Here is a 27332-nt window from a genome sequence, read left to right on the forward strand (position 1 = left end):
TGATTTGGCTTTTTTTGTTAAAAATAGTACTAACATTAATATACAATTTAATGAAAAGAGCATTTCATTTTTTTGTGATGGTTCTATTGATTTAAAAATATGCTACATTTTGAATTTGTTAATTAATATGTAAAATTCTTTATCCATAAATGTAAATGGGCTGTGAAAAAACTTTACTCATTTTAAAATAGAACTAAATCACTACCTGTACAGATTAAAAGAAATAACAAAGCAAAAAAGACTTTACTGTAAAGCCTTCAATCTGTCATTTGACTAAATTTGTAATATTTTATATCCATTTCAATGTGAATTTCTATATATGTCTATTGTATTTGTCATATTTGATATAAGTAAGTAATTGATACTGTATTGCCCTTCTATGTTCACTGCCAAGAATATTAGAATGAATAAAAAAACGAAAAAAGAAGAAATTGGGCTCCCCTTGTGATGTCAGAAGGGGATAATACCGCCCCTTAATCTGCACTATCCAAACATGACACTGCCATTTAGTGTAGAGATCAGCTCATTTGCATTTAAAAGGACACACCCCAAAACAGCACATTTTTGCTTACACCTACAAAGTGGCAATTTTAACATGCATAATAAATTATCTAAAGACGGTTTCAGCAGTAACAACATAAACAAGCGGCTTTCGTGGTCATCACGACACTTCCGATAATCTCCGCAAAGAATAAATAACAACAAAGTCCTTTTAAAGTAGTTTATTTATATAACAAGCAAAATAAACAACACATAGATTACATAGGAACCCAAAACATTTGTTATTTTCGATGAGGTATTTGTTTAAGAGTTCAGTTTCAGCAACTAGTCAGACCATTAAACGAACAGAAACCGGAAGTAAAGTTCAGACCAGACGCTTATCGTGTCACCGCACGTGCGCCCGATAAAACGGTCTATATGGTATTTTGAGCTAGAACTTCACATACGTTCTCTGGAGACACCAAAGATTTATTTGACACCTTAAAAAAGTCTTGTGAAATTTCCCATTTAATAAGCTTAAGAAACAAAATGTATAGTACTGTTGATGTCAGCTCTGAGGCTATTTTGGGGATTTTCGCCTGGATTTGGCCTACCCAATTTCAAAAGCTTCTCATACCCACAAGCAGAGGTGCACATCCAAAAGTTTGGTATCATTTTACAGGAAATCCTTTGAAATTACATAAAACACTGTTAAAAGTGCTCAACATTGTTGTATGTGTTGTTAGTCCTCTAATAAACACAAAAATAAATAGGCGCTTTTTGATGTTTTTTTTTCTAAAGTCTGTATTTAAAAGTGTATAACTCTGGCCCTGAGTGGTAACGAAACCTGCAGTTTTGTTTGATTCCAACAATTGCCAGCTTACAGAGGAAAAAGGATTTTTTTCTCAATCATTATATATGCAAAAGTTATTTTACTCCAACTGATGGGAGGAATAATACCCTTTTTGTATTTAATTTCAGCCTAAACATATTTGAAGTGCTCCCATACCCACATACAGTGGAATAAATGCAATATCTTTATATCATTTTGCAGAAAACCCTCTGAAGTTACATAAAAAGCTGCTGTTTGTGACAAATATTGTTATTTATGTTGTTTTTCTAATGATAAAACACCTAATTTTCTTTTTTTATGTTGTAAATACTGTCTCTGATAGTGTATAACTCTGGTTCTGGGTGCTCTAGCAGACTGCAGACAGTTCTGGTTGTTATCAGCAGCAGACAGTAAACACCCAAAAGAAGAATGAACTCTTTAGCATGTCGCATTCAAAAGTTATTCTTATTTTACTGAAGGGTGCGAAAATACATTTTTCATATAATTAATTTTTTGTTTTGCACATATAATAAATAGCAAGGGATTATTCATGCACACAACCAAAGAAAATGCTGTGAATGGACTCATTGTTTAGAGTAGGACCTAAGAGAAAAGATGGTGTATCATTTGTGGCTATCTGTGCCATCTGAGGCAGTTCACACTCAAGTTTCCCATATGTTTACAAAAGACCATTTTTTTACCTCATAATTCATTCGACAATTGTTGGATATGTGATGAAAATAGAACAAAAATAACACTGCAGCCTTATTCCTGAGAGTGAGAGCTTTCATTTGATATAAGACTTGCCCATGTTTGCCATACTTGAAAAATATGAAATATGTGAATATTAAATCATATAAAAAATTGTGTGGGGGGGTGATAGTGTAAATTAAGTGTAAATAACTTTCTTACAGTAAAACATATCTCAAAGTGATGCATATCTGCAGAAAGTAGAGAGTATAAGCTTTCAAACAGTATCTCATATGTGGTACTGGGTCCATGACAGACCATTAAAAATTAAATGAATATTTTATATTAAGTCAAAATAAAATAATTCTGGACCCGGTACAGGGTCCACAGAGTCAAACAAGTTAAATTGTTGGTCGAAAATATTTCATTTTATTTTGACCCAAGTAAGAAATAATACAGATTATTATTATTTTAAGAAGACATTAACTGGGCTGTGTTGGTAATAGCTCTCTATACCAAATAGTGCACTATTTTGGGACAGCCATTTTGTAGTGGTGTCTGAAATCATATTGGACATTAGCAAGTGCACTTATTCAATCCCAAAATGCACCACACATTGAGTAAACAATATTTTTGTAAGCAAATATAATATAATCTTAACAGAGAATAACATTAAACAAAACATATGTAGCAATTAGTAGATGTAAGACAATGTCACACCAAGCATTTAAACTTATCAAATTATGTTTATTTACTGCTGACTTTTCACTGCCATTGTGAATTGAAACAACAGCTACAGTGTACAAACAAATCCTAGAGGATTTTGAAATCATTATCTCTACCATTTTCTCTGGAAATGTCTATGGAACATTACCTCTTATATGGAAGTTTTGGGAAAAACCGGAGTAAACAATGCAGCACATATAATTATCACTTATGCATAGCACAAATGTATACAGTCATAATATTAATAGACCTGTGTCAACATTCAAATGTTATAAATGTTATTAAATGTCACTAAAAGTATGGGATACTGTATTATTATGAGCAATGTACAGTATACAGAAAATGTAGGCTACTGGGCAGGGACAGTACAACTAGAGTCAATATTAAACAAGTAAGGCCAGTTACAGATACAAAATCTATCATACTTATATGCTGTCATAAAAAACAGATCCTGTCATTCTTCCTGTCAAAATAAATTGAAGTCTATCAGATTTTACATTCCCTTAATAGTTAAAACATTAATTCACTTTTTAAAATCACTTTTTGCATGGCATATTTAATTGCCTGATTCTTGGTCCCCACATCTATCACCACCACGTAAAAATCAGTTTATAAAAGAAGTTGTGGCTCTTAAAGAGAAACCCTTTGTTGTGTGGCTGGATCTTAATATTATATCCTTTAGCTTCTATGTCCATTTTGATGCAGTCTAACAGGTCCTCTGCTGAAGCTGGAGCTTTCCAAGGACCAAAGCTCACCACTGATTCTTTCGGAGACCCGAGACTGTCAATGGCATCGTTGTATTTGACCAAATCCTCTTCTGTCCTGACAACACACACGGTTATTGTAGAGTACCGTGAGGCGATGGCCTCCGCTCTGGCTACCTTAACAATCACCTCCAGGTTTTCACGGTAATTCGGCACACAGGTCAAGAACTGCTGTCTTCCCACCGACTCTCCAAAGAACTGAGGCGTCTCTTCGATGGCTTTGATCAGAGGTTTGATGTCGTAGTATAACGCATCTTTGTGCACTTCATGTAAGTGTTTAGTTGGGAGGCTCTCTGTTCTGAGGTACTCGAGGATATACCCAAAGTAAGTCCCGTCACGATCTATGAAGTAACGACCCTCTGAATCCATCCGAGGTTTGGATGGTCCATTAAACAGGTCTGCAAGTGTTGAGTTTGGGAACCTACGAATGGTGACGAGGGTGGTGCAGAAGACATGACCCCCGATATTGAGCTGTATAACTTGAGATTTCTGGAGATGAAGAAAACAGACACTTGAAGTTTTAGAACAAACTAAGTAGATTGATCTGATTGCTTGAAAGTTATTGGTCAACATTTGTTATAACTGATCTAACTTTGATGAAGTAACATCAGATGATCTACAGTGTTTAGGTGCAATGACTTAAAACACAGTTAGAGAACATGAACTAAGTCATGCCATGCAATGCATAATGGACTTTAAATTACATTATGGACTAAACTACATACAAAATTATTGACTAAAATACATATACTGTCAGAAAAAATGGTCAAAAATGGCCCCCTGTTGTCATTGGGGCAGTACCCTTTAAAAAGTACACTTATGCACCTAAAGATTTTATATTGGGCTGTCAAAAGATTAATCGCGACTAATCGCATACAAAATAAAAGTTTGTGTTTGCATAATATATTTGTGTGTGTATTGCGTGTAATTATTATGTATAAATACACACATACATGTTAAGAAACATATTATTTATTTACATTTATATATAAATGTTTCTTAAATATATACATGGGTGTGTGTGTTTGGATTTATATATACAAAATATTTACACACAGACAGTGCACACACACATATATTATGCAAAAACAAACTTTCAATTTGCATGCGATTAATCGCGATTAATCCCTTGACAGTCCTACCTCAGAGGAACATATTGATACCAAATGTATACATATCTGTACCTAAATAGTACATATATTAATTTTTAAACTTTTTTTTGATCGTGTATTCTGAGATTGTTCAGGGCTTAAAGAAATTAAAAATAAAATGCTATTTACAAAGAAAATTGTACAATTGGAGTATTTTACTATAGTTAATGCCATAGGTTTTTATTTATTATTACACTTTGAGAGCTTTTAATGGCCTGGTGGAAAATTTGTGATTTTAAAAACTTTATTTTCATCTCAGTAAACAACATAAGTTAAAATTGAAAACCCACATGAAATGCTGTAGTATATTATAGTACTCACTATAGTAAACTGGAAAAAATCATAAATAAACCTTGGTATGGGAAATATTCTGTTTTTTCCAATTTAGTTATAACTACAGAATATAGTAAATTGTAATATATTGTAACATAGTGATTATTAATTACTAAATTTATTTTTTACTATAGTATTTTTTCACTTGGGAATTGCTCAAAGGTTTTCCAGCTTCCTTATTTTTTTAAAGCTTCAAGTTTTCCTTCAGCTCTGTTTACTATTTGCTTTGAAGGTGGTGCTGCCAAGATCTACAGCGAGTTTCACCACTACGCAATGATACACACAAAAACTAAGTTTCAAGCAGAAATAACGCGCATAAAACCAGGATGCACCCCAGTAATGTTTTTGAAAAGTATGTTTTTTTATTACATGTCCTATAACTAAGACCTAGTCCTGACAGGTTAAATCCAAACCCTGAGAACCGCCACATAAAGTTTTAAGGGTGACACATAGCTAAACAGCTGTTACGTCAAATAAACTAATCAAGACGAAAATATAACTTATTCGTGTATTGTATAAGTCTTACCGAATGTACGGGTGCTGTAGATTGTTTTCCAGTAGATTTATAGTCTGGTAAACTCATAATGCGCAGTTTAAACCACAGCTCTTCAAGCGGTCGACAGCTCTCAGCAGGTGTGTAACTTTATAAGATCCACCCATGATACGTGCGCGCGCTTATACACTGTGAGTGACAGCCTGTGGCGGGGCCAGAAATTTTAAACTGAGTGGACCTTGATGAATTATGGTGCCTCAATGCCTACTCTCAAATTACATAATTTTACAATAGTGATTAAACAGATTACAATACGTTTTTGAGTCTAATCAGCTAGCCTACACTAATTTTCAGGTCAGCAAAAAAGGAAATAAAAAATAAGAATAAATCAATAAATTATATGCTTATGAAAATAGAAAACAACAAAGTGGTTAAGGTAAGGGGTTGCATTAAGCTACATTTTAAAAAAAGTAAAATAAAATAATAAACTTTTGTTTAAATGTAGCTTTAATAAATTGATTGCAACCCCTTACTTTAAAAAAAATTTTTTTTCAGTGTAACAGTATTTAGTAACAGAAATAGAAACAAATGAATAATAAAACGGTCTTCTCCATTCTATAAATTACATATACGGTAATGAATCTTTTTTAAAGCTATGGAAGTTTTCCTTTTGTCTTGTTTGATTAACACAATAAAACCACAAATTTCGAAAGAATAATCACGGATCCATGTACTGACACAGACATCTGATTTCTTTCTGAACTATATTTGCGTTCACTTTAAGACATAAATGACTGTTTTTATGAGAACACTGTAATATTTTGAAATAATTTTGCGTGTATGTGTCCTGTCAAGCGCATATGCTGTGTCTCCGTGCGTGCGCTTATGACTGTGCGCACAAAAAAACTACTTGTTTTAACATTTTCTTGGGCTCAAATAGCTTAAAATGGCTTGAATGTTAACATGTGCAAGGTTTAAAAACACATGCAAATGATAAACCTTTTATAGAAATACTTCTATTTATTTCGGAATGATGCGTATTTGAGAGATTATTAAAAAACACAGGGGAAGAACAGCACTACGCCTACAAGATGATCTTTTAACTTCTTTTTCATTAGAAAATGTCTTGAGATTCATTACTATATCAGTAGTTTCTGCTACCAACACAAAATCGTACTCTTGTGTCCCTTGAAAACACAATGCCAAGCTATTTGATAACCATGACAGTTATGCAAAAAGTTAGGTTCATAAAAGTTTCTCTAAGATTCTGAGTTTCAGGTTCAAGCTTGTATTAAACTTATCATTTTACTAAAGGGTTGGTTAATGTTACACTGCTGACCTGGTTTCAACTTTACAATTGCATTGTGAGTCTGGAATGAGGATCACTGTTGTATGATACAAATACACAATATGAAATAGTTCTTAAATTAACAGCACTATCAGATGAAACAATTAACTCCATCGTTCAACATACGACAAAACAAGTTTCTTAAAATGGTAATTTCTTGACTATAAACTTCAAATCACAAAAAATATCTTGTACAGTTTACATTTAGCATCTGGCAGACACTTTTATCCAAAGTGACTTGCAGTGCATTACAAAGTATACATTTGTTATCAGAAAGCGTGTTTCCTGGGTTCGAATTTGTGACTATTTGCACTGCTAACACAATGCTCTATCATTGCTATAAAACGAAGTATGGGCAGATATTTGCTGTGGTTCACAAAGGAAACGAGATACAATCAAATACCAGCAGTGTTTAGGTTCAGATTTCGTGAAACATCAGATTACAGAAGCCAGTTTAAAACTACTAAAAGCTTTAAGCATCAAAACAATTCACAACATTCTTAAAACAAAGTTGAGTCAAATAAAGACACACTGTTCTTTTACCCCCCATTTATTTATTTTTTATACAGAAAAGTCTTGATCTTTCATCAATGGCTCCTGAACCTGTAAGAGACAAACAGTCGATTAGATCAATAATATAATTACCAAACATAAATCAGTCATATAACAGAAATTAAACGCTCAATAAACCCTTCTCAGACAAATGCCTCTGTGTCTTCAATCTAAAAGGACACACATCTCTGAGAACCTAAAGCCAGAAGCACAGAACGTGACCCTGACCCAGAATCCTCAGAGACTCGTGCCCTAATCCGTCTCGTCATCGTATCATCACTGAAGGGAATGTCAGGTGATCTTAAGGGGCTGGAACACGAGTCCACAGGTAGTTTACATTCAAAAGGCAAAACTACAACAGCTAATTCTGCCAACACTACTAGACTCATAAATGATGCTTTGTAAGTATACCAGTTTATGCAGTCGGCACTGGAGTTCCCTGTGGCATAACGGGGACTTCGGGCTTAGCCCCCTTCTGTTCAGACACTGGGGTGGTGGGGAGAACCTCATCCTTGGGCTCCACAATGCTGACGTGGTCAGGAAGAGGCTTCTTGGGGCCGATCTTACCGCTGGGGTCCCAGGGGAGCATGATTTTCACCTTGATTCCAAGCACACCTATGGACAGGTAATTGTATGAATATATTAGCATAACGATTAAAATACGATTATACAGCAAACAACAACCTTCTCAGACTAACGCCTATATATCTTCACGCCACTATGAAGAATCAAGGACAGATGTACAGACATTGGCCAAGACTCTTGTTCTAGTTCAATTTATCATCACAGAAGGGATGATTGTTTAATACCTTAAGCATTGTTACATTAAACGAATCTACATTCATTTTAAGAGGCGTGTACAATCCAATGATTTGTATTACTGACATCAAACCAGTCATCAGCATGTGTGATATGACAAGAATGCAAATATATGAACAGGATTTTAGCTACACCAGACCCTTCTCAGACAAATGCCTCGATGTCTTCAATCTAAGAGGACAAACATGTCTGAAGACCTAAAGCCAAAAGCACAGAACGTGCCCCTGACCCAGAATCCTCAGAGATGCGCCCCAATCCGACTCGTCATCGTATCATCACAGAAGGGAATGTAAAAGTTAGGGCCCTAAGCCCACAGAGTATATGCACTGTGCTAAAATAGATACCCGACCACAACTAAGCCCCCCAAAAAGGTTGACAAATGTATTAATAACCTAAATATTTGAGAAATTACACAAAAGTTGAATTTACTCACCCTGCCTCAGCAGTACATGGCGGACAGCTGTGTCAACATAGTAGTTAACAGGGTCTCCACTGTGGATCATCAGGCCATCCACAAACTTCATGGACTTGGCTCTCTGACCTCTCAGCTTACCAGAGACAACCACCTCGCAACCCTTGGCTCCACTCTCCATGATAAAACGGAGCACACCATAGCAAGCCCTGAAGACAACAAACACATGGATTTACAAATGCAAAGAAAACTGAGACAATGCAATCCAGACATTTATCAGAAAATAACCCTGCTTTGATCCTTCTCAGACAAATGCCTCGATGTCTTCAAGCAAGAAGGACCGTCTGCATTGAGGACCTGTAACCAGACGCACAGAACGTGCTCCTGACCCAGCATCCTCAAACAGAACTGGTCCTATTCCGACTCGTCATCGTATCATCACCGAAGGGAATTTAACATGCATGGAAATTGATAAGTGTGCATTATGACACCAATGCATGCTTGGAAGGGAACTCACCTACGGACGGCCAGACCCCCAAGCAGCTTGTAGCGCAGTGACTCTGCCTGAGCAATGGCACACAGACCACGGGTGGCGACCTTCTCAGCGTACAGCTCAACAAACCAATGCACAATATGTGAGAACAAGCAATCTTTTATAATAAAAATGATATCCGCGTTGCTTAGCGACAAATCTATATTCACTCAAGAGGCGTATATAATCTGATGTTTTCAGATTAATAATCACTGACATCAAACCAGTCATCACCATTTGTGATATGACAAGAACGCAAATATATGAACAGGATTTCAGCTACAACAGACCCTTCTCAGACAAATGCCTCGATGTCTTCAATCTAAAGGACAAACATGTCTGAAAACCTAAAGCCAGAGGCACAGAACGTGACCCTGACCCAGAATCCTCAGAGATGCGCCCTAATCCGACTCGTCATCGTATCATCACTGAAGGGAATGTAAAAGTTAGGGACCTAAGCCCACAGAGTACATGCACTGTGCTAAAATGGATAACCGACCACAACTAAGCCCCCCAAAAAAGGTTTATTCGTGTTGACTTAAATTGGTTAAGAACAGTATGAAAAACATTTTATTGTGCTTCATGTAGTACAGACAAGAACAAAGTCCAATAAAAAGGACAGTGCTTTAGTTCGGCGTTAATATTAAATATAAAATCTTTTTAGTATATACATATACAAGCAATGGAAATTATTTAATGCTTTATTTGATGTTCATTGTACGGTGTTGATTTTAAAAGACAGTTTTGGTGAAAAGAACAAGGATAGCAGTTCTAGTAGAAATGCAAAATAGTTTGTTTGGTATATTAACTTTTTACAGTGTTTTCTAGTTTGACAGCCACTGTCACTATGGACTGCTGTTTTAAGCATTCAAAGCATAAAGAAAAAAATACTTGTGTATCAAACATATCAGGAACAACTACATGACTATCCTTTACCATCATTTTGCTTAAGACCGTGAACAGTATGACATCACATGACCCAATCTTACCTCAACACTGCCCTCGGGGAAACCAAAACGCTTCTGAACCACGGCAGTAAGTTCACGAATGCGGCGCCCCTTCTCTCCCAGGACATTCTGGGTTCTGAAAAGATGTCAACTGGTTAGTATGAGTGTGTGTCCATGTCTGGTAACTTTCTGAAGTACATGAAGAAATTCTAAATATATTTCTGACCTGGTAGCCAAGATGATGATCTCTGTTCTTGTCGGTGTGACACGGACCTCTACGCCGGAGTATCCATCCTCAGCCAACTCTCGGGTCAGAAACTCATTCAGTTCGGCTTTGAAGATTCCATCCGACACAAACTGATAAGTCACAAATCAATGCGATTAATAAAGATATCATACGACAGATACACAATAGAAGACAACAAATACAACTGATATAAGATAACACTATGAACCATCAACTGTTTACCAATATCAAAGTTACTATGCCTTTATGCAAGTTTTGGGCTTTATTCCAGCTGGAAATAATGCAATTCTGTTTGTTCCTATTCACCAGTTAACATCCCACCAGTAGAACCCAAAATTTACCAGTAAAGACCCACACAGAGACCATAAGTTTGAATTAAAACCAATACAGCTCCCATTTTAACCATTAAATCGATCATTTATATGATATTTACTATAATTTGTTTTAGCAAGAAGTTGCATTTAACACATAAAACACTTTCCACATCAAATATAAATGTAAATAATTTGCATACAAAAGTAAAACCTCTTTCAGAGCAGCATACAGAATGTGTGACATTTAACGGCTGACACAAACTTAACATTAGCCACACGTGAACTAAGTGTCATTCTCTGACATTTCAGAAATACCTAAACTGCACCGGGTCTATTTCTACATCATATTTTTTTTACGCGTGAACTCTTCAAGTAAGTAGTCAGAGCAGCATCGCGACTATCTGCCATGTTTTACCTCAGATTCGCCGCCGACAGCATCTAGACCAATCTCTCTTTACTACACTATAAAATCATCATCTAAACTTCTTAAACTATAACGACGTATTGTTGCTATTATTTACCACTCGTATTTCTCATCTCCGCTCTATAATACGCATATTATGGGTGAAATTCATACCAACCTTTCTCTTCTTCGAGATTTGCACCGCCATCTTGCCGGAGGCCGCAGACAGGAAAGGAATGAACGTAGAAGCGGAAATAGATTTATGACACGGGATCACTTCCGTATGACCTAATGTGGTCATGGGTATTGTAGTCTTTACACAGCCGTCACATCATTACTGTCAAAGTTTTTCCTCTTGTGTAGCGATATCAATATTTTTATGCTAATATACTAATACACCCGCGGAAAAACCAAGAGACAATTCCAGTTTGCCTTCAATCGAAACCATTTCAGGTAAGACATTAGCATTGTGTTGTTGAAAATGAATTTGAACTTGTTTTCTTTGCAGTATTCAATATCTACAAACACTGTATTTTTTGTTATTTTGACCAATTTCCCCATTTCACAGTAAATAAATGCAAATATATATAAAAATGTTGTTGGTAGTTGACGGAATGAAACAAAAATAATAATTTTACTTAATATCTATGAATAATACATTTTGTAAAACTGAAAAAAATCTTGGTCTCCCAATGTTTTCCCTTGGCTCCTATATATATATATATATATATATATATATATATAATAAACAAAACATATATAAATATATATATAAACACACAATATATTTGGGATTACACTAAACTGTTTAAAAAAAAAAAAAAACAATAAACAAATAATTATAAGAATAAAATAAGCACAGGGTAATTAAACATCAGCTTTATTTATTTTACAAAAATAAACAATTTTTCAAACCAAAAACACATTGTTATTGATACATTTATATAATACAAATTTATGCTAGCTGTAATATATAAATTCAGACAGTTATTTAAATTCAGTCTATAATAATATTATTTCAAAAAATTCATGTTTTGAATGTATACATCAAATGCTGTAAAAAATGCAACATGAAGTTAAAACAGCTTGGTTTTACGAGTCAATTCAATACTATTTTAACCAAGTTGAAATTGTTTAATTTAAGTTTTTTAAGTTTATGGGGTGGTTTCTCGGACCAGGATTAGCTTAGGCCTGGACTAGACCTTAGTTTTATTAGGAAATATAACTAGTTTATAACAAACATACCTTACCAAAAACATTACTTGCATGCATTTTGAGGCAAAAAAAGGGCAATGATGTATTTTAAGATATGTCAGTGCAAGTTGTTTTCAGTTTGGACAGCTCCTACATTTATTTTAGTCTAGGACTAATCTCTGTCCGAGAAACTGTCCCAAGTAATTTAAAAATATATGCTAATTTGACCATTTTTTTACAGTGTAGATAAAGCATTACAAATTTTCAAGACAATTCAGAGGAGGTCAAGTCAACCCAGATAACGTTAGGATTTACTAAAGGCAACCGAACCAATGGCTCATCCAATGGACACAAAATTTCTGGGCTTTGACCAATCTCCTTCCACCTGTTGTTTCCCATCTCAGTGTCATTAACTGCATAAATCCCAACAGATCCATCCTCAAACCCCACATACACAAACATATCCTCAGTAACAGTGAGAGTAGAAATGTTCTTACACAAGTAAAACCTGCCAACAGTTTCACCATCGCTCATACGCATCACTATCAACATTGGCTTTTCATGAAGATCGCAGTACACATTCTGACACTCCAGAGAAGAGTAACATGCATAGACAACATACTGGCCAGAAACGTCTACATATGGCGGCTGATGAACAACTCCTTTGGTGCTTACAGAGCAAAGCTTACTGTTGAAAAGATCCAAGATGTTTATTGTGGATGCTGTTATTGAAAGAATGGCATAACCACCATCTGACGATAGTCTAAAGACCTCAGGCTGGCACAGGATAAGGTTTGGCAGCTGGAACTGATGGCAAATAGTATCTTCTGTTAACCTCCAAGAATACAAAGCACCTGCGGCCGAAATAACAACCACGTAATCTGGATGGTCAAGTAAAGACTGAAAAGCAACAACTTCGGATTCATCAGGACTGCAAAAGCATTTGCAGGCAATACCAGTCCAGAGACTAACAGCCAGGAGGTCTCCACTGTTTATTCCTAAAAGAAAGGTGCTCTCGGGAGAAACAATCGCATCTTTGAGATCAGTATGAATACTGCAGACCACGTTTCCACTTTGCAATTTCCACACCCTTGATGGTCCTGTTTCTGACAGGGCGACACCAGAAAAACCCTTGGGAGTTATTAGAACTTTGAATGCACGACTTCCAGAGATCCTGTAAATATTTTCCCCACGGTTGGTGTCCCACACATAGATATCTCCTTTGGCTACAGTCACAAGATATTCACCATCTTTAGAGATAGACATGGACTCCACCAAACTATGATGAAGAAAGCGCTCTTCTACGCCACTTGAGAGCCCCCACTTCCACACAAGTTCTGAGCCATCTACAGAATAGCAGCTTTCTCCATGCAATCCAACAACCACTGCTTCTACGCTCTTACCAGACTTTGGTGCCGATGCTGATAAGGCAATGAGATCCATGTTCCAAATAAGAACACTCCCATTTGTGATTGCTGCCAAGTGAGTCTCTCCACATTTCAGAAGTTTAATAGCTTGACTGTTATCTGTATTCAGACTCAACACACATTGCCCGGTAACACGGTTCCAAACCAACAGAAATGGGCAATCATCAAGCAATGCAATGATAAAGTGTGAGTCTTCATCCATTAGTGCTTGCTTAAGTGTTTTCTCTTCTGGAGGACTAAATTGGTCAAGTACATTCACTTGATCAATGTCAATAAGTTGTATTTGTTGCTTTTTACAAATAAGTAGAAGGTTGTCCTCTGTTTGAACAGTATTTAACACTTTACCCTTGGTTCTGCAGGGGTTTTGTTTCATTAGAACCGGCTCTGTTATAATCTCAAGATTCCAAACAAATACATTACCGGCTTCATCTACGCATGTAATTAATCCTGTATCTTCCGAGACAATCAAGTCAATTATTGGCATTTCTTCTGGACAGATGAATGTGGCTAGAATTTGGTCATTTGGCCAGTCAAAAATCATCACAGAGCCGTTCTTCTGTCCACAGTAAATGATATAACCATCATCAGAAGATGACACACATGATATCTCATCACTGCAACAGAGCTCGGCATGTTCCTCTCTCTCAACAAACACAATGACAATGTTTCTTTCTTTCAACCACACAATGATTTTGTCATCAACCACCAAGATACCTCCAGGAATGATGTTTTCATCCTTTTCTCTGACCTGAATTGTTATTTCTTGAGGGTTAGCCTTTGCATCCCACAACAAAAGTTTACCACAACGGGTGCTAAGAAGGAAACTATTTCCAGAGCTGAAAACACTTGTGAAGTGCAGATCAGATGATTGGGGAAGTTTAAAGCCTTCAAATGCACCTTCATTACAAACCCAAGCAGCACCATTCTCCAGTACAGACACTACAGAACCACCGTCAGATCCAGCCGCATTTGTAATCGGAAACGCTTCAGACTCCTGCAGTGTACAATGAGTATAAGGTACTGAAGGAACTGAAGATAAAACAGTATACACCCCGTTGTTTACAGTCATACCATCAGATCTCTCTGGATTAACAGATTCCTTCAATAAAGGCAAAACACTTAGGAAAGGTAAGAGTTTGGCTTGCAGAACTGTTGGCAAGTCATCGGGATTGTCCTTCAGTAGACAAGCAGAAGAGCGCAACATGACATTGAGGAGCTGAAGGTTCCTGCGAGTGTCCAGTTGAGATGTCTTCTCCAGCCATAGAAACAAATCATCAGATAGCTTTGCCTTAAACATGGCCTTAAGGTACGCTTGAGATGTCATCTGGTGAACTAGTTCAACCATTTTTTCACTTTTCAACAGATGGAATGGAAGTTCAAGAAGTTTTCTCCGGTTGACATGTGTTCTCTCTGATGTAGTTATGGAAGTAGACATATAGGTTGGAGGAGAAAAAATCCAGGGCTGACTTGGTGCTTGTCTGTCAATGTTAATATTCTTGGGGGCATCTGAAGATGCTGTTTCAGAGTCTACATCAAGCATCAATGGTTTTGCTCTGCCATTTGCCCAATAGCCACTGAAATAGCACGCCAGCACATAATGTATCTTCTGACATGTTTCCTCTGAGCACAGGTACCTCTTGCGTACGACCAGAGAGAAGCGTCTGCTGATCCAGGAAAGAATCTGCGTACCCAAAATGTTCCTTGGCACAAGAAACTCTTTAAGGTCAAACAAAAGACTTTCCACCGAAACCTCAGGCACCCTCAGTGTAAGTGGTACAGAGTCATATGCTGTAAGTAAAGATGCTAGTACTTCATCATCACTTGACAGAACATCGGTGAGTTCAGCTGTGCTCATGCCATACCTGGCCAAGGTAAAATAGCTTAAAGCTTTGGAGACTATGATTTTGCTGTGCTTCTGCTCCAGATGATCAAACATCAAATGAATGCTATTATGGACCCCTTGTACCAGACTGTTCTCCATAACCTCGAAATCTGAGCTCCAGAGGCTTGCCTGTTTTTGAAGCAGTTGCACATATAACAAGAAAGGGCATTTCTTCAAAGCCTGATTTACATACATCTGTTGACCTGAGGTGATCTTCCTGTTAGATCCCTGCAGAAGTGTTGTTAGGAACTGGATGCAGCTTTTACCATCCACTTGTTGCAACTCACAGAACAGGTTTGTATCTTGGTAATACATCTTTAGAGTAGAAATAATATCAGGCCTGTCTGTAGAGATAGAAATGAGCACCTTTACATTTGGGGGAGTAGACTTGGGTAGCCACGTCCAGTCTAGTGGCTCATCTGTGTTTGGTAGTTGATCAAGCCCATCTATAATCAGCACCAGAGGATTTCTGAATAATGAACTCATGGTTAGGAGCCTGCTGAAGGTTTCTTTTAGTTGAAGGATATCATTGATGCAAACATCGAATGAATGCTTGTAGCTTGATGCAATCTGTTGACAAATGTCTTTGAGAAGTTGTCTCAATGTGCTGTTGATATCGAGGAATTGCACAATGATCACAGGATCCAGGTTCTTTAACCATACAGATGCCTGTAAAACAGAAAAGGCCATGTTAGTGATATACTACTGTAAACATTCGTAGCACTACCAAATTTGAGTACAAGTTCAAAAAGGACAAGTTCAAAATGTTTGGAGAGATGCCTGATTTGCACAATGAGCCAGAAGCACAGTTTTGCCTGAGCATGGTCCACCGGTCAGTACAAAGGGAAATGTGCCGTTTTCTCCCTCCAGGTATGATTTTACATGTTTGACTTCTGCACGTTCAATTCTGTAAAGAGAAGAAAACATGCAGCACAAGTCTTCCTGATCGGTAACAGCTCTTTCCTTTGAGAGTGCATGATCAATGAGACGCTTCAGATCTGTTTGTAACTGCTCCCTCAGACCAACAGCAAAGTTGAGTCTCATCTCAGGTGTGTAACCTTCCTGGCGTTTGCACTCGGTGACGGTGCAGTAAACCTGGGCTTCGTGAGAGGCGACCAAGCTTGGCAGAAAGTGATCTCGCAGTTGTGACAGTCGTTCAGACTGGGCTGACTTGTTTGGTGAAAATCCATTTGTTATTTTGTGAACATAGCAAAGGCATCTTGCTTTATCTTCTTGGGAATGGTCTTTATATACATAGCGGATGTCGTTCTCCAGGGCTGCTGACACAATAAACGTACATTAGACACTTTTTTTTGGAGTAGAGAGTAAAAAAATGCAATGACTTACCAGAGCAAAAATACTTTTGAGCTGCTTCATGTGTCATTGTGCCATTTTGGACACAGCGAGTCGCAATATCTTGAAGGATTCTCTTCACCTCACAAAGTTCCTCAGACTCAGTTGGATTCTTGCTCTTATGGTAAAAAAACAAAACATTGACAAGATACAAATTCTGAGTTGCATAAATGACTCCTGTTCAGCAATAATGCAAAGTTTCTTGCCTGGACATTGCGAGGTTTACTAAGAACAAAACAGAATGAGGGAGATATGACATTGTCATCTCTCTGGTAGTATCTCTCCAGGATGTCACTTCTGATGTCCACATGCTGACAGGCCTGCAGAAGACGCTGGAACTCTGAAGCTTCTATCTGCTCAGGCAAACATGCATCTCCATACTGTTCACCAACCAACCCCTGTCACACAAAAAATTTACATTTATATTAGTTATAAGTTCATTAGATCCTTTATAAGGTCAAGTGATTTACAATCAAATTAAGGTGCATTATATTGTTGCATGTGCACTGCCTTAGGTTTGAACCTGTGACGCTGCATTGCTAGTGTGATCCTCTACCACAGTGGTCTCCAACATGGTGCAGTCGAGACGTACACCCTCAAAATTAAATTACACATTAAATTAAGCACGATGTTATTACAATGCTATAAACATAGTTGTGACTGCTGAATTAACGCTAGTATGCTAGTTAATGCTATATGCTAGCGTTTAGGCTGAAGTTGACGTTACAGTTATGTTTTGCAGGTCCATACTGAAAAAAAACACAAACTTGCCACTCAAAAAACGTCCATTAACAATCTCCAAACTATTGATTATTACTCGAAATCTGATACAGACTCAAACATAAGATCTGTTTACACACACACAGAGCTACTTAAAGAGCGGCTCTGAGAAACAGCCAATCAGAGAAGAGCTCAACATTATTATTCATGACCCTTTCAAATAAGGAAATAATAGACTGTTTCATTCAAAAGGTGAATCCTAGAGTTGTAAATGTACATCTAAAACTGTCTCTGGATAATTTTTGCACTTAAAGGCGCTCTAAGCGAATCTGTGAGACGTCACTTTTTGTTGATGTTTGAACTGTTTTCAAAAAACGGAGCGTAGCTAACTCCTCCCCGTCCCTTCCGTGCTTTCATGAACGCGCCCAACCCCCACCCCCAAATCCTTCTTGTCGTTTATTGGCTGGAACACTTTGTTATGTTTCGTGGTGCTAGGTTTGGCCACTTTGTTTTTATTGCAGTTTGTGGAGCCTGAGCTGTCTACAGAGACCACGTTTTTTACAGTTTGATCAGCGGACAGGCAGCAAGCAGATGTTTGCTGTATGTAACAAAAAATGTTTTATGGTCTAAAACGCGTCAATTCGCTTAGAGCGCCTTTAATTAATAAAGTTACATGCCTTCTATGTAGTTATCAGAGAACAATTTAACATATTATCATTTTAAATGCATTCTTTGGCACCTTTAAACATGCAAATGTGCTATTCAATTATTTACTTAAAATCTCAGAGGGCACTTCAAGTAAATAATTGTAGGTCAAGGGAGTTCAGCCGACATAGCATTTGAAAGCCCCTGATTTACCAGATGTAAAGAAAAACTCATTCTTATAAGGATTTTGCAAATATATTACATAATGTCCTTGTGTACCATTCAATAGTGCTACTCTGAAACATCATATTACCACAAAGAAAGGGCCCAGAGAGTTTCTCCTGCAGTCATCCAGCATCTGCATGCGTCTGCTCTGTGAAGGCCAGTCTATGGGATCTGATGCTTCATAAGGGTCAATAACCTGCAGACAGTCAACACTGATATTGAAGAATAACGCACATCTAAATTGTCTATCAAATTAATCAACCTGATCTATAGATTGGGAGAATCAACAATGGTTGCTTTATTTAGCAATAATCTCTTTTAATGCAGAATAATAGCCACATCTGAAGTATATCCTTTGTGTCAGAATGCCAAATTCAAAACTATTAACATGAGTAATAGTAGAGTTGCACATACATAATATAAAATGTTTATTGATATGGTCTAAGGCCTAGGTTATAAAAGAAATAGACACTACAATCTTTTAAAAAATAATTTCCACAATAAAAAATTCATGATGTTTGGATTAGTACAGTCACAGGAGGGTCTGTTAAATAGGGTCTCACTGCTCCAGTGAAAGAAATAAACATGATTTATTAATGCTCATGGATTTAAACACCAACCAATGGCTCATGGCAAAAATCATCTGTTCTTGTCAAACGGAATGAAAACATGAACTAAATGAATATAATTCAACTCCAAAGTGATTCAAGCTTTAAAGGAGAACAAGAGGTTTCACGTGTTTCCTCACCCTGAAGTCAACTCCATATGTGCATCTGCAGTACTCTCTCAGTTTTGGGAATGTCCTTTCTCGAAGTAACCTCCTCTCAACCACAGATTCTGAAAGATTTAGACGAGCTGACCTTTTATCATTTATCAAACACGGCATTTATCCAACAGCAACCTAACCTGCAATATTACACGCTTGGCCCACTGATAGCATATGGACCAAGCCTATAGGCAGTGGCGGTCCTGGCTAGATTTACGCCCTGGGCGAACCATCCCTTGGCCGCCCCCAGAAAAAAAAAGAATTACCCCCAAACCCCGCCACCAACATGTATTATTTTGTTATATTTAATCATAAATACAAAAAGGTAGCAAGAACAGAGAAAAACATGTAATACAGTATAAACACCCACTCATGCACACGCACACACACACACAGTTGCTGCTGTGGAAGTATCTGACTCCTCATTTTGGCCAGTGCGTGCTCTAGCTCTAAAATATTTCAGAAGTGCCCCTGAATTTACAATTAAGATACAATTATGTAAGTTAGATACACTTATTTCACACATGCATCAGTTACCCAATTAAAATGACCATAACACACATTTTATTAGTATTTGTTAACATCCTATTAACTAAGCATACATACACTACAAATTATTTAAAAAGCTATATCACTGTAGCTTACAAAATGCCATGTCAATGTATATTAGAAGTTATTTAAGTTGACACATATAGCGTAAAGCAATAAAAAATTACACAGTCAGGAGGTCTGTGTGAATTTGCACTTTTTGTGTTGCACACACAAACTAGTGTGTTGCCTATAGAGTGAATTTAGTTGCATGACATGATGCCTCAATTCTAATAGTTGCTAGTTCAGCAAAACTAAAACCAAATACAGTCGTATTCTGTGGCTAATAGCAACATATTAGCAAGAGTGCGAGGCTAATATAAATAGCCTATTTCCTACTGTCACTCACGTCGTCATACCTTAAATCGGCATACCTTTATCTTTTGCCCGTTTCTCCTCATCATCTTTTCCTGAACCGGGCAACTGAGATGGCTACTTTGGTCTTTTAATTTGATCCATGATGATGAAGATGAAGACTCGACATCATTAACTTTGCATTACATTTTGCCAACAACAACGTCCGTTTTACCCGTCAATCAACCGGGGTCACGTGACGTGAGTCACGTCTACGGAATTTTTTTCACATAACCGAAATAATTACATGTTCGTAGGTATATGGGTCTATGTTAATTTTAGGAATGAAAAATACAATTTATTTGGAAGCAGACGCAGCAGTTTGTGTTGTGTGGCCTCTGGCCTGGGATCAGTCAATCCCTCGCTCGCCCCCCTTATTAAGGCGAGCGAGGGACTTGCAGTCGCAAGTTGATTCCCCGCCCCCCTCACCCGTGCCTCTTCTGACACGCACACAACTGTGTTTTCTCAGCACTAACTTGACATAGAAATGAGCGGTTTTGATATATATATATATTTATATTTTTTTTTAGGGCGCTCGTGCGCCCTCACATAGATTGCGCCCTGGGCGTTCGCCCACATTGCCCTTAGCAAAAACCGGCCCTGCCTATAGGGGTGGTTTCCCAGACAGGGATTAGCTTAAACCGGGACAAGGTAGTTTAATTAGGAAATATTACTAGTTTTAACATACATGCCCTACTAAAAACATTACTTGTGTGCATTTTGAGGCAAAACAAAGGGCACTGATGTATTTTAAGATATGTCAGTGCAGTTTGGACAGCTCTTACATTTATTTTAGTCTAGGACTAGTCTAATCCCTGTGTGGGAAACCGCCTCATAGGGGCAGTTTCCCGGACAGGGATTATCTTAAAATAGGGCTAGGCCTCAGTTTAATTAGGAAATCTAACTAGATTTTTAACAATAAAATAATAAAAACATTACTTGTATGCATTTTGAAGCAAAACAAAGGGCATTGATATATTTTAAGATATATTGTTTTTAGTTTGAACAGCTCTTAAAATTATTTTAGTCTAGGACTAGTCTACTCCCTGTCCGGGAAACTGCCCTATTGAACCTTTAAAAGTCTTTAAAATTAAATTCAGACCTAGGACATCAAAATACACCCCGGTTACTTCAATGCATACTGTGCCTTATGTTTTACTGGACATAAAATTTTTTTTCTTATTGTCAAAAGATTAATCACAATTAAAAATTTTTGCATCATATATTTATGTGTAATTATTATGTATATATAAAAAACACATTCATCTATAAATTTAAGAAAAATGTTATGTATATATTTTTTAATTTAGCTATAATATAAAAAATCTAAATATATACATCTAAAAGTTTCTTAAATACATTCATCCATGTGTGTGTGTTTATATATACAAAATAATTACACACAGTGCACACACACATATATTTAGCAAAAACAAACTTTTATTTTGTATGCAATTATTTGTGATTAATCTTTTGACAGCCCTAGTTTTTCATTATCATCTTTCAGCATGACTTTTCTTTTGAGCAAATGTTTTAAATAAATGACTCCTTTAACCAATATAAACACTTAACAGTTCAAAAAGTACTGGGAAGACTCATGCAAGTCAGCATGTAAAATCAAAAACTACATATAATACAACAATAATTTTACGGTTAGGCTTGTATATTGCATTTATTTCTTTGTTTTTTATTCATTAGAGCATATAAAGATACAACTCTTTTTTTTTGTTAAAAAGCAGATTTAACTGTATGAATGATCACAATAAAAACATGAAAAACAGCAAACTGAAACGTACCCTCTGGGTTGGAGCAGAAATAAACTTTGACACAATCCATCTAACTTTTCTGTCTTATTTACTCCATGTGGTCACATTAAATTAACCTACTGGAAAACAAACTATGTGAGGAATCTACTCATATGATCCTGCGGATAGAAAACTGGAACGCTGTGTGTTTTCCTCTCATTTCCCGTCAGGAAACGTGTCGCTCTTACTTACATGGAATTCTGGATTTGGACACGCCCACTCTTTTGAAAACTAATAGATAAGAATCAATGCTCTGAAAACAACAAATAAACACTCTAGATTTAACATGACTTTCATACATTTACATATGGACACAAGAGGCATATTTATAAGGTAGAAAAATGTAAAATATTTTTCTAAATTTAAAACAAAGCTTTATTAATAAGATTATATTTTGTATAAATTAAAGAAAGTTGGTAAGACTTAAGAATTTATATATATATATTAAAAAAATCTAATAATAACAATTCTTACTCTTGCTCAGTTTATGCACAACATCAATAAAAAAAAAAAAAAACGATGAAGAGACAGTGCCAAATTTCCCCAATTTTTTATTTAACATTTGTACACAATAAATACAAATAATTTTACAGCTAATAATATGCAGAAAGAATATTTTTCACCTGTTCTCTGATATTGTCACTGCAGGCAACAGTCAATTTGTTGTATTTTTTAATCTGTTTTCTAGCAGCTCTGAATCACCTTCAAATTTTTAGAAATGCAAATAAAAACACTTGGAAATAAAACAACTAAATAATGCAGCTAACGCTACAGAAGAGGCTCCAAATAGTTGAAACTGGCCAAAAATATCTGGGAGCGTAAAAAAAGCCTATTTACTTTTTTTTGTTTTGTAGGTGAGAACAGTTTTTTGACACAATGGGCTTTAACCTCTAACCATAAACTTCAAAACAAGTTTGATAACATTCAAAAGATCTCAACGAGATCAACAAGAAAACAGGTCGTGACAAAGGAAAATAGAAACGAAGGGAAGATATTCCAACATCTTCCGCTTTGATAAAAAATCTACCGATCAAATGTTTATTTCCTACAACGTCTCGCTCTCGCACGCTCAACTTCTTCTCGTAATGACCCTGTTCGTGTTTAACAGAACTATGGTACCATTTCACAAAATGGATGGTTTTTGTCTATCCACTGTCAACATTATGGAATAAACATAAATGCTTTCTTTCAAACTGTATGGGAAAACTATAATCAATCACACTTACAAAATTAATAACACAACACTGGGCAGCTTCATTGCTGAAAACTGGGAAACAAATAAAATCTTATAAAACAAAGGACAGTCAAGAGTGCTGGGATGCATCAAGATATGCACACGAAGAACAATACAGATGATAAATCAGTGATGATTATGTAAATTAAAGGTATTTTAAATCCTTTCTATGCATGAAATATCTCAAAAAAACAAAAAAGAAACATAGCTGCCCCTCATACGGAGGAAATGCACTTAGGATAACACAATAACAAATCTGCAAACCAAACATCTCCATATCAGTCCATCCGTCCACATGTGCGGCTTTTCTGTGCTTGTTGGAGAGAATCAACATTCATATCAACAAGATTCATCCCATTTTAAAATACTGTCATCGCTAAAAAATGTCCCACGTAGTCATCGATAGTGCTGATACAATGAGAAATGCGTTTTAAATGATAATGTATATTGATCTGTATGATTATATTCTGCCCAGACACGCACACACACACACACACACAAATAATACAAAGGCAAACATCATCACATATTCTCTAGCAGACGCTCAGAAACATCCTTAAATCTGTCTCCGCCAGTTCTTTTGAGGACTAAATATTAGTAATACGTACAAACACAGGTCTTCATAATGAAAAGCTGAGGAAAGGATATAGTTATGTAGGTTAGTAGGTTTATTTAGATCAACACGACAGAAGAGAAACTTTCTGAATGGAGGAGGTGAAGGAGACAAAAGACAGAATAAAGAAAAAAGGAACCCGCCTTTCTTCTCATCTGTCCATTTTACCTTCACCGTCTCCTCTTTCCGTTTTCTCTTCTCTTTTTGTTTTATATACAATTCCCTTTCTTCTTAAGATGTCTCTTTGATCTCACAACATTCCTACGACGACAGTAATGTACTGTGCTGTTACACATAAAATACGTAAATGGTAAATATTCATGTCCGACCCTTTCCTCACCGCAGGCCTCCTGTTTTCTCCCACAATATTGCCTCTAAAATGTGCAAGCGTATCCTCCGTCAAACCAATAAACTGTTTTAGAGATGTTTTACACTTACACATCAGTCCGTTTCTAAATGATCATTGAGCGGATTTACTCTTCCGTTCCCTTTTTACAATAAAAGTAATTACGAATACAAGGATTGAAGTTTGGCATGAAAGCGCATTAAGGCACCAAACAGTCTGTGTTTGTTTTTTAAAGAAACGTTTGTCGATGCCGTCGAGATGATGTTCTCCGGATTTCAGGGAAAGAAGGATGCTCATAGGGTGGGTTGAAGTACACCATGCCCCCTCCTGAGTGGAGTGGGAGGAGTTAGAGGTCAGGTGGGGTGTGTTCTGCGTCCATCAGGGCGGAGCTCTACACCAGCGTGATCTCCACTTCCTCGGTTTTCTCCACTTGCCTGCGGGGGTGTTGTTTTGGAGGGGGAGGAGCTGCTCGAACCTACAGACACAGGGTTGGGTAGACAAAAGATAATTATCCGTTATTTGGTGATTCTTATTAGATTCTTATTACAATTTATTACACGGCTCTCAAAAATGCTTGATTCTGATTGGCTGGTTGTTACATTACAAAATTCTTACTTTTTAGATAACTATCGCTAAAAACTAATAACACACAAATCATTTTGACAGATGGGTCAATGACATGACGTAAATTATTTTGTGTCCGTATGGTTCAATTAAATGTAAAAGGGTTAAAGGCGCAGTGTGTAATATTTAGAAGGATCTCTTGACAGAAATGCAAAATAATATACAAAACTATATGTTCAGGGGAGTAAAAAGCCTTTTTTCAATAAACCGTGATGAGACGTTTTTATCTACATATACCGAGGGTCCCCTTACGTGGAAGTCGCCATTTTGTGCCACGATGTTTCTACAGAAGCCCTTAAAAAAAATTTTTTTACTAAGTTGTCTCCGACAATGACATGCTTTTCTGGTGGCGGCTACCGTAGCTTCTCTATGCTTTTCAAAAGCAAGAGGTGAGCAGTGGACTAAGCTGTTGGTTGCAATTCGCAACCTTGCCACTAGATGCAGCTAAAATTTACACACTGCACCTTTAAAATTTCAAAATAAATTTGCAAATTACTCGCATACATTCTCTTTTTTGAAGTCAAAATTTTTTATTTTATTTCATTTTGAAAGAATATTTGATGTATAATTGCAAAAAAAATGTCAATGTAGTGTAACAGGTCTTTGTCAATTGGTGTAACTAGTTTTTTTAAAATGAAAATATAAAAATATTCATAAAAAATGTGGAATAAAATATAATCATCTAGTTTAGTGTAATATGATTTTTTTACATACATTTTTACATAATTTGTCAAAGATTATTTAGAAAACAGAGCTGTTTTCAGCATATGTCCGGACAAATATTACAAAAACGGATTAACATTTACATTTAGAAATAACTAATACAATTATATTTTTATTATGCTTGCATCAGGGTGGATAAAATATTAATTATTTCTAATTTTTTGGCGCAATTGGCGGTTATACCATTTGACATTTTCAGGTCCATTCAGTATTAACTTTCATAAAAATGGTGCAAATAAAAATGTTATTGCATAAAATTAACATAAATACACTATGTGCATAAAAAAAACCTGATGCGTGCTTTTAAAACAAGATTTTAAATAAGATTTTTCAATTTTTCAATTCAAACCGTTTTTGTCACTAACCCAGGTACAGTTTAATATTACAAAAAATGTAATATAAATATGTCTTTTAATAACATATATTGCATTATATTTACAAATGATTAAACCGTTTCTGTGACATTTGAACGTCTTGTCTTATCTAAACCGATGTTTTCCTCAAGGAAGGTCTGCATTCATTAAAATGTATTTAATGCTTACCTTGCTTATGAAGTAAATAGCTGTGTAATAAGTGGGATAATGTACAGGCAGCAGGTTGTTATCGCGAAATAACCTCCGACAGTGTGATCAGGACCCGACGCAAAGCGTAATTTCTGCAATAACAACCTGCTGATACATGATCCCTTACACAATACAATGATTTTTAAACCATCTGTAAAATCCAGGCTAAAGATTTATAATCTAATAATGAGATTAGGAGCATCAAATTTGATTTCACTCATTGATTTCAATCTTTGACATGACCTTACTCAGTCAATATTAAAGAATGTTTTCTTTACATTACATAGGATGAATTTATGTAGGAAAACACTTTCCCCCACACATTAGAGATCTTTAAATGGTCTCTATACTAACCCCACCGTCTGTGAGACACTACAGTAGGATGTTTGTAAAACAGATGTATAAAACCAAAAACATAAATAATAAAATCTGCAGTAATCTACATACAGGTCTGAGTTTTCCAGGGCCCAGTCCATCTGGAGTAAGTCTCAACGGTTGAGGGAAACCTGGACTCTCTGGACTTAAACTGGAACTGTGATCTAAAACAAATATAAAAGCATTTAATTTAAACAATAATATTCAGAGTAATAATGAACACGAATCCATATACGCTTTATTCAGTCTGCCCCCATGTTGATTTCAATCCAAGGCTGTGAGGGATTAATGCTTTAAACCTATTGTTTTGTATCAGGATGTTGGTCATTCAGCCATCAAAACACAGAAAATACATTTTACAAATTTCCAAAGAAATCATGGATTGTGAAAATTAGCAGGCACATATGACCCAATTTCAGATGAGAATAGCGCATTGTGTACATAAAATCTGCCCTGGATATTAGCATGTTGGCTAATTTCTCAAGTTTTAAGCATGTTTACTTTTCTTTAAATCACCAATATAGTCCAAAAATACAATATTTTATGATAACAACTAATTATACATCTCCAGTTTGTATTAAACATATAGTTTGTCTCATGTATTTTCTCCGTTATTTTTTTTTCCAAGACATGAACATTGACTTAATAACGTGTGACTGACTTGTTAACAAACGATTTACTATCTTATTTATGATAGTTGGTTGTTCAAGTATTGTTAGAGGTAAAACCCCATATAAACCCCCAAAGTTGTGTACAAATGGTTTTTAGTTAGAAATGAATCCTGCTTCTGCTGGTCAATGTGCTTAAAAAACTCACCGGAGAAAAGTTTTAACGTATTCATGCCTTGCATTT

The 27332-nt window shown here is 36.3% G+C and overlaps 4 protein-coding genes and 4 non-coding genes across 9 annotated transcripts in view; all 8 read right to left on the reverse strand.

The window, feature by feature from the left end:
* Nucleotides 1–2728: 2728 nt before the first annotated feature.
* On the reverse strand, nucleotides 2729–5660 carry kctd14 (potassium channel tetramerization domain containing 14). The gene is made up of 2 exons (XM_055173703.2): nucleotides 5503–5660; nucleotides 2729–3981 (listed from the first exon to the last, which is right to left on the reverse strand). The coding sequence occupies exons 1-2, from the start codon at nucleotides 5557–5559 to the stop codon at nucleotides 3316–3318; spliced, it is 723 nt and encodes a 240-aa protein (XP_055029678.2). The 5' UTR covers nucleotides 5560–5660; the 3' UTR covers nucleotides 2729–3315.
* Nucleotides 5661–7351: 1691 nt separating this feature from the next.
* rps3 (ribosomal protein S3) lies at nucleotides 7352–11380 on the reverse strand. Its single transcript, XM_073853848.1, has 7 exons — nucleotides 11222–11380; nucleotides 10306–10436; nucleotides 10122–10215; nucleotides 9118–9212; nucleotides 8622–8809; nucleotides 7781–7984; nucleotides 7352–7420 (listed from the first exon to the last, which is right to left on the reverse strand). Exons 1-6 carry the CDS (start codon nucleotides 11342–11344, stop codon nucleotides 7785–7787), a joined length of 831 nt encoding a protein of 276 aa, XP_073709949.1. The 5' UTR covers nucleotides 11345–11380; the 3' UTR covers nucleotides 7352–7420; nucleotides 7781–7784.
* On the reverse strand, nucleotides 7508–7654 carry LOC129419899 (small nucleolar RNA SNORD15). The gene has a single exon (XR_008636739.2). It is a non-coding gene; the product is annotated as a small nucleolar RNA SNORD15 (small nucleolar RNA).
* On the reverse strand, nucleotides 8328–8472 carry LOC129419897 (small nucleolar RNA SNORD15). The gene has a single exon (XR_008636737.1). It is a non-coding gene; the product is annotated as a small nucleolar RNA SNORD15 (small nucleolar RNA).
* LOC129419898 (small nucleolar RNA SNORD15) lies at nucleotides 8900–9047 on the reverse strand. Its single transcript, XR_008636738.1, has one exon. It is a non-coding gene; the product is annotated as a small nucleolar RNA SNORD15 (small nucleolar RNA).
* Nucleotides 9423–9566, reverse strand: LOC129419896 (small nucleolar RNA SNORD15). The gene has a single exon (XR_008636736.2). It is a non-coding gene; the product is annotated as a small nucleolar RNA SNORD15 (small nucleolar RNA).
* A 605-nt stretch (nucleotides 11381–11985) lies between the features above and the next one.
* Nucleotides 11986–22413, reverse strand: LOC141349748 (NACHT and WD repeat domain-containing protein 2). Its single transcript, XM_073853849.1, has 7 exons — nucleotides 21994–22413; nucleotides 19238–19326; nucleotides 18578–18685; nucleotides 17106–17297; nucleotides 16894–17017; nucleotides 16327–16823; nucleotides 11986–16215 (listed from the first exon to the last, which is right to left on the reverse strand). Exons 1-7 carry the CDS (start codon nucleotides 22031–22033, stop codon nucleotides 12502–12504), a joined length of 4764 nt encoding a protein of 1587 aa, XP_073709950.1. The 5' UTR covers nucleotides 22034–22413; the 3' UTR covers nucleotides 11986–12501.
* Nucleotides 22414–22536: 123 nt separating this feature from the next.
* Nucleotides 22537–27332, reverse strand: part of LOC129418809 (F-BAR and double SH3 domains protein 2) — a 91722-nt gene continuing 86926 nt past the window's right edge. For both annotated transcript variants that reach the window (XM_073853850.1, XM_073853851.1), the window contains 2 exons: nucleotides 26553–26644; nucleotides 22537–24670 (listed from right to left, as the gene is read on the reverse strand). In XM_073853850.1, the coding sequence (XP_073709951.1) occupies nucleotides 24587–24670; nucleotides 26553–26644 (176 nt within the window). In that variant the 3' untranslated portion in view covers nucleotides 22537–24586. The remainder of the gene's footprint in view (nucleotides 24671–26552; nucleotides 26645–27332) is intronic.

This window comes from Misgurnus anguillicaudatus, chromosome 15 (assembly GCF_027580225.2).
Source record: "Misgurnus anguillicaudatus chromosome 15, ASM2758022v2, whole genome shotgun sequence".
Classification (NCBI taxonomy): Eukaryota; Metazoa; Chordata; class Actinopteri; order Cypriniformes; family Cobitidae; genus Misgurnus; species Misgurnus anguillicaudatus.